General features: G+C 36.4%; 1 protein-coding gene across 2 annotated transcripts in view; it reads left to right on the top strand.

Annotated features, from left to right (window-relative positions):
• The window catches only part of CAPZA1 (capping actin protein of muscle Z-line subunit alpha 1), a 51,862-nt gene that overhangs the window by 12,329 nt on the left and 26,421 nt on the right, over window positions 1-13,112 (top strand). For both annotated transcript variants that reach the window (XM_030324652.2, XM_030324653.1), the window contains exon 2: window positions 12,332-12,395. In XM_030324652.2, the coding sequence (XP_030180512.1) occupies window positions 12,332-12,395 (64 nt within the window). The remainder of the gene's footprint in view (window positions 1-12,331; window positions 12,396-13,112) is intronic.

The raw sequence follows: 13,112 nt of genomic DNA on the forward strand, positions 1-13,112 counted from the left end.
AAAATTTTTAAAACGTAATTGCTGGAAGCTCCTTTCTATTTGCATGGGATGCTGCCCAATTCATGAATCATTTAATAAAGCTAATTAGATCTTCCATGAGAATGAATGTGAGTGAATGAAATTGCTGTACTTAAAAAAGCAAACTTGCCTGCTTTTCCCACCTATTGTCTATATCTGACAAAATTTGTAATTGGTTACTAATAGAGAAAACAGTTTCTAAGAGCTACTTTAAAATAACTTTTAAAAGAGTAAACAAAGCAAAATATTCGGAAGTGCCATCTTTTGTTTTATATAATATTGATCCTAATTTAAAACATATCTTTATGCTTTTAAGCCTTAGCTATTACTGAAAATGATAGAATATAAACTGTATAGAGCTAAGTTTTTAAGTACATTCTGAGTCTTTGTAGTGTCTCTAGGTCAAAAACTGGGAAACTGGGAAAACAATGGTTTATTTGGAATTTTAAAAAGCTACTGGGGTGCCTGGATGGATCAGTTGGTTAAGCGCCTCAGGTCATGATCTCACTGCTGTCAGCACTGCAGAGAGCCCTCTTTAGATCCTCTGTCCCCCTTTCTCTCTGCTCCTCCTCCACTCGTTCTCTCTCTCTCCCTCTCTCTCTCCCTTAAAAGTAAATAAACATTTAAAAAGTAAATAAATAAAAAAGCAGCTAACAATAAGTTTTAGTTAATGAAACCAATATTCCATTTGGTCCTAGACATCACTAAGAATATATTTTTCTTTTAGAATTGCAGCCCCAAATTAAATTCTCACTAGCCTCTGAGAACCCTCAGCCGGGAGGGATTTTGTTTATTTGATAAGGGCACTGCAACTGAAATTCCAGGGCTTTGATACTATTATATATGCATGTCAACAGCTTGGAACTTGTACCTATTAAATTATTGCCCCAGATAGTTTATTGTTGATACACTGAAAGCTTTAGAACCAGATGAAAAAATGAACCACACTGAGGCAAGATGTATTTTTTTTTTAATTTTTTTTTTTCAACGTTTATTTATTTTTGGGACAGACAGAGACAGAGCATGAACAGGGGAGGGGCAGAGAGAGAGGGAGACACAGAATCGGAAACAGGCTCCAGGCTCTGAGCCATCAGCCCAGAGCCTGACGCGGGGCTCGAACTCACGGACCGCGAGATCGTGACCTGGCTTAAGTCGGACGCTTAACCGACTGCGCCACCCAGGTGCCCCGCAAGATGTATTTTTAAAAAAAATTCTTCCTTTTTAAAATAACATACTAGGGGGAGGGAAGAAAGAGTAGGCAGAGAACAGTAAATTGTTAGGGCGGTGAAAATACTCTCTATGATACTATTAATGGTGGATACATATTGTACATATGTCCAAATCCATCAAATGTACAACACAAAGAGTGAACCGTAATGTAAACCATGAGCTTTGGATGATAATGATGTGTCAGTGTAAGTTCATGAAATGAACAAGGAACCACTCTGGTGGGGGTGTTAGTGGAGGAAGTATGCATGTTGGAGGGCACGGACCCTATGGGAAATTTCTGTACCTTCTCAGTTTTGCTGTGAACTTAAAACTGCTCTTAAAAAAAAAAAAGTAAAGTCTTAAAATAACAATATCTAAGTGTCTTCAAACAGCAAAAAACCTGTTAGGAAACAGTATTGAATTCCATGCAAATAGAGCTTACTGTCTTAACAGGGTAAGAATAAGGTAAATCTCTTTAGGAAGAAAAACGTAGCTATTTATCCTTGAATACTTCTGTAATGACGCAGGATAAAAGTAAGGAAAATAAACATATACAAAAGTACAATTGGTTACTATGCTTTTTTTAAGTATAGCCTAGTTGAAAACATAGGTAAACTTTGGAAGATATGTTTAAAAAGGGAAGTGAAGCAGTGATATTTTGGAGAACTTTTGGTCAGCACAAAAGTTGCCACTATTTATAGTTCACAATAAAGACTGTAATGATGGGGAATATAAGGTTACTAAGACCCAAAGAATTTCTAGAAAAGGGAAATTATTTTCTTAATAATATGAGGGGGTTGTTTAGTTTAATAATTTAAAGCAGCAGTTGTCTTGCTAGGACCAGCTAACAGTAGCTGACATTTATTGCACCTATTTTATTTTATTTATGTATTTATTTTTAAGATTTTATTTTCAAGTAATATTTACACCCAGCATGAGGCTCAAACCCACAACCCTGAGATCAAGAGTCACATGCTCTACCAATGGAGTCAGCCAGGCACCCCTATATTTTAAATATACTGCTAAATGTAATCTTCACAGCAATTTAATCTTCACAACAATTCTAAGAAGTAGATACTGCCCCACTTTAGGCTGAGGATATGATTTAAAGACCTTAAGTGATTAAAATTCAAATCCAGATCTGTCCCAACTCCAGAGCCTATATCTTTCCATTTTGCCATAGTATCTCATAATCTGAAAAACTAAGAACACTTCCATAGTGTCATTTTATGTAGAAGGGGCTTTGTAAACCTTTAACTAATTGCCAGCTATGTGCCATTTACTTTGCTAGACCCTGTATAATAAGGAAAAGGAAAGCAAGGCAGTTTGCCCAAAGAAAACTAGTTTTTAGGGACAAAATGGTATCTATAGAACAAATTATCAATAGCAGTTATATTTTAGGTGCTATAATAAATGGTCAAACAAAGTATGGTAAAGTAAGGTTTAATGTGGTAAAGGATTCTTGCAATTACAAGTACTGGGAATACTTTTTGGAAAGAAACAGAAGAAGCCAACCTTAAATTAAAGACAGGCAGAGTTTAGACAGGTAAAGATAAGGAGAGAGGCAAAACTTTCAAGGACAATGTAAGTCCAGCCCAGAAGCAAAGTCTTTAATACAGGCAGTAGTCTAATGAGGGAGGTAAAGATTTCGGTAGACACCAGGGAGACAAGCTGGCGGAGATTTGGCTCCTGAAGTATACAAAGTTTGGGCAGTATAAAATGACCTGGGCCTTGCTGATAAGTAGAATGTGGCTATTATCTAGCCCAGAATTTCTTCCCTGCTTGTTTAGAGTTATCCACTGACATTCAAACAGAGCTGCAGTTGTTAAATACTCAACTTGAATCCTGTTGTATGTGATTGTCAAGAAAATCATTTAAAAAGGTAGTTATGAAGAGATGTATTGTTGAAATATGTGGCATCTGTTATTAAAAGATTATTTAATAAATAAAAACCTAAGTTTTATAAATTTTCCAAGTGTCTTTTAATACATTTTCTAAAGTTTCTTACTAAAGTACAGTATATCAAAATTAACAAAATTAAGCAGCTTCTGGGGAACAATAAGGTATATTACTTTCTCAGTTTGATGTTTAAACTTTCAGTACAGGTATTACTAATAATGAAATTTTGAGTCTTTCAAGGATTAGGTATTTTTTTTTTATTTCCCTCTTGAAGAGGTGAGAAGATACAGAGAAGGGGAAGAAATTGAAATCTAGGAAAATTATCTTTAACTGATGCTTATTTATAAGGTCCTAAATTCCACCTTTTTAGGTCAGAAACATAATACAGTTGGTTCCATGAAATTAACATTATTGGAATATTTAAATCTATGAAGGATTGAAATTGTGTATAAGGCCTGAGTTATTCTCCCTTTAAAATATACATGGAGTTATACCCTTCAGATACTATCTGATGAATGTTATGTGCAGTGAAACTATTACTTTATGGAATAGGGATGCTTTTTAAAAGCCTTTTTTGTTGTTGTTTTTAAAGCAGCAATTAAGTTTTTGTTCAACCAAAACCTCCATATCAGTGATTCTCAGTTACACTGGAGATGGCATGCCTCTCCTCTATGGGACATACTTGCTTTCAACTTTGTTTCCCCACCCCATTCTAAAGAATGACTAAATCACTGTTTTTAAAAATGTCATCCCTCATTTGTATTGCAGCAAAAATATTTTTGTTGGGGCGCCTGGGTGGCGCAGTCGGTTAAGCGTCCGACTTCAGCCAGGTCACGATCTCACGGTCTGTGAGTTCGAGCCCCGCGTCAGGCTCTGGGCTGATGGCTCGGAGCCTGGAGCCTGTTTCCGATTCTGTGTCTCCCTCTCTCTCTGCCCCTCCCCCGTTCATGCTCTGTCTCTGTCTGTCCCCAAAATAAATAAAAACGTTGAAAAAAAAAATTTAAAAAAATAAATAAATAAATAAATAAATATTTTTGTTGTCACTACTTAGCCATTTCTCTCTCCCCTTTTACTTCTGCCACCAATTCTTACCTCTACCAAATTTCATCTTGTTTTGACCCAGTTTTGAAGCTAGATGAGAAAAAACTGACCTTTAACATTACTATTTATCATTGTATTTATTCCTTCCAACTTTGTTTCAGCTGCAGCTTTCATAAGCAAGGTTTTGACTCAATTCCTGGATAAAAGAAAAAAAAATTCTAAAAGGACTAAGCTAAATCTATGTGACAGCACACTAAAGATAATCCTCCTGAATTTAAATACCTGTTACTAATGCACAGAATAGTTGATTGAATAGTTCTAAGGCCCACCTCTGTATAAGTGTGTGACCTTTGACAAAGCACTTTCTCTGAATCTATTCCTTTTTTAGTGGGGATACCTATTAAGCTGTTTCAAGATCAGAAGAGAAACAGGTTATGAAAAAGTTTTGTAGACAATAAAATAGTCGTCATTCATTTACATTGCTAGCATGTGCCAGGTCTCAGTTCTGGGTGTACAGCAGTGAACAAACGTCCTGTGCCAGGGTTTGGCCAATCTGGTCTACCGCATGTTTGTATATAGCCTACAAGCTAATGTTTTTTGAATGGTTGGGGGAAAAAATCAGAAGACGACTATTTCGTGACATGTGAAAATTACATGAAATATAAATTAGAGAATCCAAAATAATGTTTTAATTAACTTAGTGGGGCTAATACTTTTACAACATATATCAAATCATGTTGTACACCTTAATATCTTACGAGTTTATTTACCAATAATACCTTAATGGTAAAAAATAAATAAATAAATAAGGGGTGCCTGGTGCCTCAGTCAGTTGAGCATCCGACTCTTGATTTCAGCTCGGGTCATGATCTCAGGTTCATGAGATCAAGCCCCACATTGGGCTCTGCACTGGTAGCACGGAGTCTGCTTGAGATTCTTTCTCTCCTTGTTTCTCTGTCCCCCCCCCCCCACTCTCTCTCTCTCTGTCTCTCTCTCTCTCTCTCTCAAATAAGCATTCAAAATAAATAAACAATTAAAATCTTATTAGAACACAATTGTGCTAATTTGTTTTCATTTGGGACCGAGACCATGTGGCCCATATAGCCCTAAAATGTTCACTGTCTGGCCTTTTGTATTAGCAATTTGCTCACCCGAGCTCTATGCTCTTGGACTTCTTTTGGAGTGTTGAGCAGGAAACATAAATATCATTCAGTGTTGACAAGTTCCTTGAAGAAAAAGCGAGTAAATGGGCTAGAATTGTGAAGGATGCAGACCGTATCATGGCTAATTTGTAGATAGGAGTCAGGAAGTCAGAAAGTGACATCAGGAACTTGAATGAAGAGAGATGCTCTGATAGAAAGTGTTTCTGGCAAAAAGGAACAAGAAATGCAATAGCCCTGAGGCAGGAATTTAGCCGTGAAGTCTAGCAGCTAGGCAGTAGGAGATGAGGGTGAGGGAACCAAATTTTGAAGGACCTTGGAGTCCATGGAGTAGACTTTAGATTTTTATAGAGAATGTGTAAATGTAGCATTAAGATTTCAACTACTGTCTCAAGGAATTTTTATGGTATTGTTATAGTGACAGATCAACTTATCACTTCAAAATCTGTTGTCAAAGATTGCCAAATATTTAATACTGAGTGGTCCACTTTTTTAGTACCTCTCAGAAAATAACATGGAGATTGTTGACAATGACCACGTTTTGGGATCTACCTTTGGCATCTAATGATGACTACATTCTTTTTAATCACTCATTTAGAATTTCACTCTTGCTGTTGCATATATATGTCTTCACCTCTTACCAGCTTTCATTTAAAAACTGGGGGATGTTTTCGTTTCTTTACTTGGACATTTCTCCTGTTCTCGATATTCTTAGATTTACGGGTATCACTCATTTGTTTTTCCAGCACTTTAATTAGAATTCTTCTGCACTTAAGCCTGAATTCAAATATTGCTTACTTTTTATTCCTCCCTCTCTGACTTATGTGTACTTTGTGTGTTTTTTTCCCCCTTTAGGAAGTGGAAGCAGTCTTTTAGTTTAGTTCATTTTTTTTCCTATATAATCCCTTCATTTAAAATTTTTTTTTTTAACATTTTTTTAAATTTATTTTTGAGACAGAGAGAGACAGAGCATGAACGGGGCAGGGGCAGAGAGAGAGGGAGACACAGAATCGGGAGCAGGCTCCAGGCTCCGAGCCATCAGCCCAGAGCCCAACGCGGGGCTCGAACTCACAGACCGCAAGATCGTGACCTGGCTGAAGTCGGATGCTTAACCGACTGAGCCACCCAGGCGCCATACATTCCAGCATACATCCATACATTCCAGCATAAGGCACTATGCAGTTAGGAGGTAAATAAGGCTAAGCTTCTGGTCAAGAAGCATATGCAAAGTGTAACTTTAAAAAGCTTCCTTGGGGTGCCCGGGTGGTTCAGTCAGTTAAACGTCCAAATCTTGATTTTAGCTCAGGTCATGATCTCACGGTTTGTGAGATAGAGCCCTGCATTGGGCTCTGTACTGACAGTGCAGAGCTTGCTTGATGTTCTGTCTCTCTCTCAGCCCCATCCTCACTTGCTCTCTATATCTCTCTCAATATAAATAAAAATAAAAATAAACTTTTAAAAGTCTTCCTTGTTGCCTTTTACCAACCTCCCTTTTTACTCTGTCATTTAGCTTCCTTGACCTGTAGTTTCCTTGATCCATCGCTTGCAGTTTTGATGTCACTCCATAGCCTTTATGTTGTTAATGTCCTTTTTTATCTTTAACAAAATTAATTTATTAGATGGTAGATCTTGTCATGATCCTCTTTTAAATTTTTTAAAAATTTAAAAATTATCTTTAACATACAAGTAATAAAGTAGTGGGTGAAGTAGAATAAAGGGGATTAAGAGGTACTAACTCCCAGAAAAAAATTACAAGTAATTTATATTCCTTATACAACTTTTTGAACATAGAGATAAGCCAAAAAAGGAAAGAAAAACAAGTTTTTAATAACCACCACCAGAAGAAGTCCTAATTAAAATTAGTAGCTATACATATATGTAAGTGTATTTACTTTTAATAAAACAGGAATATATCATTGTGTGAACTTTTGCACTCAATGGCATATGATAAAACATCAACCTGTATCAACAGAGCACTTCTCAGACGTTTTTGTTTTCAGGACCCCTTTATACTCTTAGGAGTCAACTTTTTATGTAGTTTATAGCTATTGTACTAGATATTAAAACTTAAGAGTTCTTAAAGTATTAATTCATTTAAAAACATATTTAAAAACATATGTTAACAAATAATTGGAATTTTGTTTCTTGTTGTTTTGTAGTTTATTTATTTTGGGATAGAGAGAGAGCACGAGTGAGCCGGGGAAGGGACAGAGAGAGAGGAAGAGAGAATCCCAAGCAGGCTCCAGGCGGTCAGCCCGGTGCAGGGCTCAATCTCACGAACTCTGAGATCATGACCTGAGCCAAAATCAAGTGTCTTCAGACTCTTAACTGACTGAGCCACCCAGGCGCCCTGGTATTTTGTTTTGAGGAAAAAAAAAAAAAAACCCAAACTTTATTTTCTAAAACAAAAGAATTAGTGGGAAAAGTAGCACTGTTTTACATTCTGCAAATCTTTTAAATATCTACATTCAATTTGTTGTGTTATAATGTCTTAGTTTGTGCATACTGTTTCCTCTGACTGGATGCGCTCCTTGGTATTTACTCATTCTTCAATCCAACTCAAACATCAGTGTATCTAAAGGCCACCCCACCACTCCTTATATACATATATAAAGTTGACTTCATCTTCCTTGTGCCTCACCGTGGCCTTTAATACTTGCTTGCTGTATTACTATCTGTGTGTCAGGTCCTTGAAGACATTGACAGAATCTTACTCAGTGTTTAATCTTTATTTACTCTTCGTATGTGCTCAGTAAATGTTTGCTGAATGAATGAACTATTACTTTTTTTTTTCTAATATATGAAATTTATTGTCAAATTGGTTAACTATTACTTTTTTAATATGCATTGTCAGTTCATTGATTATCCAAATACTTGTTTTAATTATGCCAGATCCATCAGATTGTATGACTTTTAAAACTTCAGGGATAACTTCAGGAATACTAGTATCTTGAATTTTCATTTTGGTAGCCTTTACTATTGCATATTCAAACATTATGTTATATATGTAGTATGTAAAATATATAGCTTTATTCTTTTTAGGGAATATGCTTTTTGGGTTGTATATGAATATATTTTTGAACTACACACACTTAAATTTGTTTGACTAAGGGGACTTTCACAATGATGTAAGGATTATGGGAGATGCACATTGACAAGTGGGTAGATCATAGCCCCTCAGCAGATTTGAATAGACTAAGAAATAGGTTTACTATCAAAGTAGGTTTACTAATTTCTTAAATAAATGATTGACAGCAACAGTTGATGAGGAAAGAAATATGATTAACTGCACATGCCAAGGCAAATATAAATATACCGAGTTGTAAATCTATATGGGAACTGTTAAGTCCTGTGTAGTGTAATTTTCATGAGTTGAGCAGCATTTCTTACTTCCTAATTATTTTCTTTTTATTGTTGTTGCTTGTTAATATAAGAGTTTTATGGTGTATTCCTCTTAGTCTCCAGCAGGTTTTATTCCAGAAAAGTAATGTATTATCTATAATTATCCTGTCATGACAGGGTTCTCAAGCTTTATGTACATAAGAATATTCTAAGGTGTTTGTGTTATGGATTCCTCATCTCTGCTTCCAGGTAATCCACACACAGGTTTTGTATTCTAAGGTTAAAAAATCAGGTAGAGCTTTACAACTCAAAGAAATTTTGCAGAACTTCTCATCTCTTTTAGGAGTTGGCTTATAATGAGGAAACTCAGGACCAAAACAGGTTAGTCATGCTTCTAGAATTACAAACCTAGTTAGTTTATGGACCAATAGAGCCAGTAATTAGAATCCAGGTTTTCCAATCTACCTTGCTCCATCAATCAGTAGGCCTTTCTTGACTGAAGATGTAAAATTTGTCCACAGAGCAGCTTTTCTTTTATTCTTTTTAGAATGAGTGAAGTCATATATAAGATCTTCTGTATAAACCTGAAGTTGCAAAGTATTTTTTGTCTTTCTAATTCTCTTCTCAGTGCCCAGTTGTATTTTCAAAGGACTCTTGAAAGTCTTTTTTCTGCTTAAGAATGGTTTGGCTTTGATGATAGCCTTGATTTGAGTGGGTCAACAAGAACTTAACGTTGTTTGAAGGAAATGAAGAGGTTAATGGAGGATGCCTACTTGGAAAGCAAGGCTCAGTTTATTGGTAGATCTACTGTGTTCCTCTTTGCCCCTCATCAGTGAGTTGAATCATCTTCGTACTCATTATCACATCAAATATTAGGGAATTTTCAACATTCTTTCTGTCATAGTGTGTTAGAATTATACTGTGAGGGGCGCCTGGGTGGCTCAGTTGGTTAAATGTCCAACTCTTGATTTTGGTTCAGGTCATGGTCTCACAGGTCCAGCTCTGCACTGACAGCACAGAGCCTGCTTGAGATTCTCTCTCTCCCTCTCTCTCCACACCTCCCCTGCTCACACTCTCTCTCAAAATAAATAAACTTTATAAAAAAAAAAGAATTGTACTGTGAGACTGTCAGAGGTCAGTCCTATTATCATTGCTAGCATCATAATTATATATGTATATTGCCAAATGATACTCGAAATTATTTTTTCTTTTACATAGATTTTTACATTCTTTGTATTTCACATCTTACTTGATAAAAGCGAAGAGATTAAATTATATGGCAGACTGAGCACATGGTTTCACCTCATCTTTTATGCCAAACCTTAGTAGAATGAAAAAAGTAGGGAAAACAGATTGAGAAGAGAACTGAATTAGTAACAGGGGTGCTTGGGTGGCTCAGGCAGTTGAGTATCTGACTCCATGGTTTTGACTCGGGTCATGATTGCATGGTATGTGTGATCAAGCCCCATGTCAGGCTCTGCACTGACAGCACAGAGCCTGCTTGGGATTTTCTCTCTCCTTGCCCCTCCCCCCGCTCTATTTTTTCTCTCTCTCTCAAATAAGCTTTTTTTTTTTAAGTGAGAGTGCCATTGTTGGACCAAAGTTTTGTAGCAATTCTTTTGATAGAAAGAAAGCAGAATGGTAAATACACGAGGGAAAAAAAAGTAAGATCAGAAGATAACTGTTGTGGAAGTAGGAGCTACTTGGAGGAGCTCAACTTAAGGAGCAAGAAGGAAAGGACTCAGAACAGTCTTGGAGTAGATTAATTGCGGAATTGTTCTGTAAGCTAACTGTACCATTGGCTCCTCTTTTCTCTTCCATTGGGGCTGAACTGCAGATAGAAATGCATTTGTCTTCAGAATATAGCATTGAGAATGAGCACTAAGAGCAGAGAGGCAGGGCGATGCCCCAGGTAGCCTCTGGCCCTTACGAGGGTTACTCAGAAATTAATCGGCTCATATCCACTTCACAGCAGCAAGTCTCCTCTCTCCCTCCCCTACAATCACTAGAGACAAACTGCTGGTAAACAGAACAGGCAAGCTAAATTAAATTCAAGGAGGAATACCAAATATTTGTGGAAAACTGGTACTATGAAAGAAAAGCATCAAACTCAACAAACAAGTAGATCTAAATTCTTAGGGAACAGTCAATAGAGCAATACTTTAAAGTAAGTATAGTTAATACCCTCAAGGAGACTCAATAATTCTTACACACAAATAAAAGTCTTGGAAATGAAAAATAGGTTTTAAAATAACTATCTGAATAGCAAAATAGACATGAATGAAGAGCATTTTAAGTGAATTGAAAAATGGAGCTCTGAGGCCTTCTCCCCAAATAAACTACCAAATGACAAAAAGAAGATAAAAATACAGGAGAAAAAGGGATATGCAAGTTAGATCTAAGACTTCAATGTCTGTCTATAAAAGGAGATCCAGAAAAGTAGAATGGCAGTAGGGGGCAGGAGAGGGAGTTAGAAGGAAGAACAGAAGAAGTACTGTCTATAGCATTCTTTAGAACCTTTAGTACAGTGTTTAATAATAGGTGATAGCATGGGGCGCCTGGGTGGCGCAGTCGGTTAGGCGTCCGACTTCAGCCAGGTCACGATCTCGCGGTCCGTGAGTTCGAGCCCCGCGTCAGGCTCTGGGCTGATGGCTCAGAGCCTGGAGCCTGTTTCCGATTCTGTGTCTCCCTCTCTCTCTGCCCCTCCCCCGTTCATGCTCTGTCTCTCTCTGTCCCAAAAATAAATAAACGTTGAAAAAAAAAATTAAAAAAAAAAATAATAGGTGATAGCAGTCATCTTTGTCTTGTTTTTAAAATTAGGGACACTGCTTGCAATGTTGCATCATTATTAAGTATGCTGTAGAATTTTGGTAGATAATCCTTTATCAAGTTAAAGAAGTTTATTCCTACCAAAAATTAGTAGTTTTGTTGTTTTATGATATTTGAATGTTGAATTTTATCTTTTTTTTCCAGCATGAGTTAAGAGAATCACAAGGGTTTGCTCCTTTAATTTGTAAATTACACTGATTTATTAATACTGAACCACCTTTGCATTGGGATAAACGCTATAAACACATATTGGTATCCTACCAGTTCACTACTCTTTCATTTAGTTTTGCTTAAATGTTCATAAGTGATTAGGATCATAACTTTCTGTATTTGTGCCTGTAGTATATTTTGACCAAAAATTGATTATTCAACTTTTTTTTAAAAAATTTTTTTAATGTTTATTTATTTTTGAGACAGAGAGAGACAGAGCATGAACGGGGGAAGGGCAGAGAGAGAGGTAGACACAGAATCGGAAGCAGGCTCCAGGCTCTGAGCCATCAGCCCAGAGCCTGACGCGGGGCTCGAACTCACGGACCGCGAGATCGTGACCTGAGCTGAAGTCGGACGCTCAATTGACTGAGCCACCCAGGCGTCCCTCAACTTTTTAAAGAAGAATTAAAACTTAAAGCCGCATGTAGATCTCAAAATCAGGACAAACCTCTATTGATGATGAAAGCTTTGGGATAGTTTGTGAAAAAAATCTGAAGTCTCCTAAATAGTAAAGGTTTGAATAGGAAGTTTTATCTCCATGAATGTGATGAAAATTTTGTAATCTGTTAATTGCTTCTTCCTTTATATGTTACTCTTCTCTTATTTTATTTCTTTCTCTTTAGGTACGCATAGCTGCTAAATTCATCACTCATGCACCCCCAGGGGAATTTAATGAAGTGTTCAATGGTGAGTAAACATTAGTATTTTAAGCCCTCCATAATTATGTATAAGTATTTATTGAGTGCTTCTTATCTCTTCTAATCCTTACAGCACATTATAGCTATAGCTTAAGGAAATCAAGATTAAAAGAGGTTAAAATAATTTATTCAATGTCATCTAGCAAGTAAGTGTCAGAACAAGGATTCAAACCCAGGTCTGAGTTAAAAGCATACTCTTAACCCATAAATTAGGATACCTATCTTATGTGAGAAAAGATTTAAAGTAGCTTAATATGAATATGGAAGCAATATTAAATTATTTTCATAGTTTTGTATCACTATAAATCATAGCTTCAGCTTCTTCTGTGCTTTCACTCAACACATGCTTGTAGTATATACAGGACACTTTCTAAAGCCATTGGGGCTGAACTAACTACATCTGGGAAGCTTATTACATACACAGATTCCAGCCTTACCATCCTCAAGTTCTCCCAGGTGATTCTGAGTCACAGCCAGTTTGGGAACCGCTATTCCAATACATTTATAAATTTCTATTCACTGGCTTAACATATAGAATGAAAAATGTAGATGAGGCATCTTGAGCTTTATGATAAAATCAATCATTATAATCCCATTTTAAGTTGTTAAATTCATCTTTAAGTCCTTTGTGTATCTTGGTTCATTTTAGCAAGCATTTATTTTGAAATTCGAGTTTTACATTAGAGGGCTATGTACTTGAGAGGAG

This window comes from Lynx canadensis, chromosome C1 (assembly GCF_007474595.2).
Source record: "Lynx canadensis isolate LIC74 chromosome C1, mLynCan4.pri.v2, whole genome shotgun sequence".
NCBI lineage: Eukaryota > Metazoa > Chordata > Mammalia > Carnivora > Felidae > Lynx > Lynx canadensis.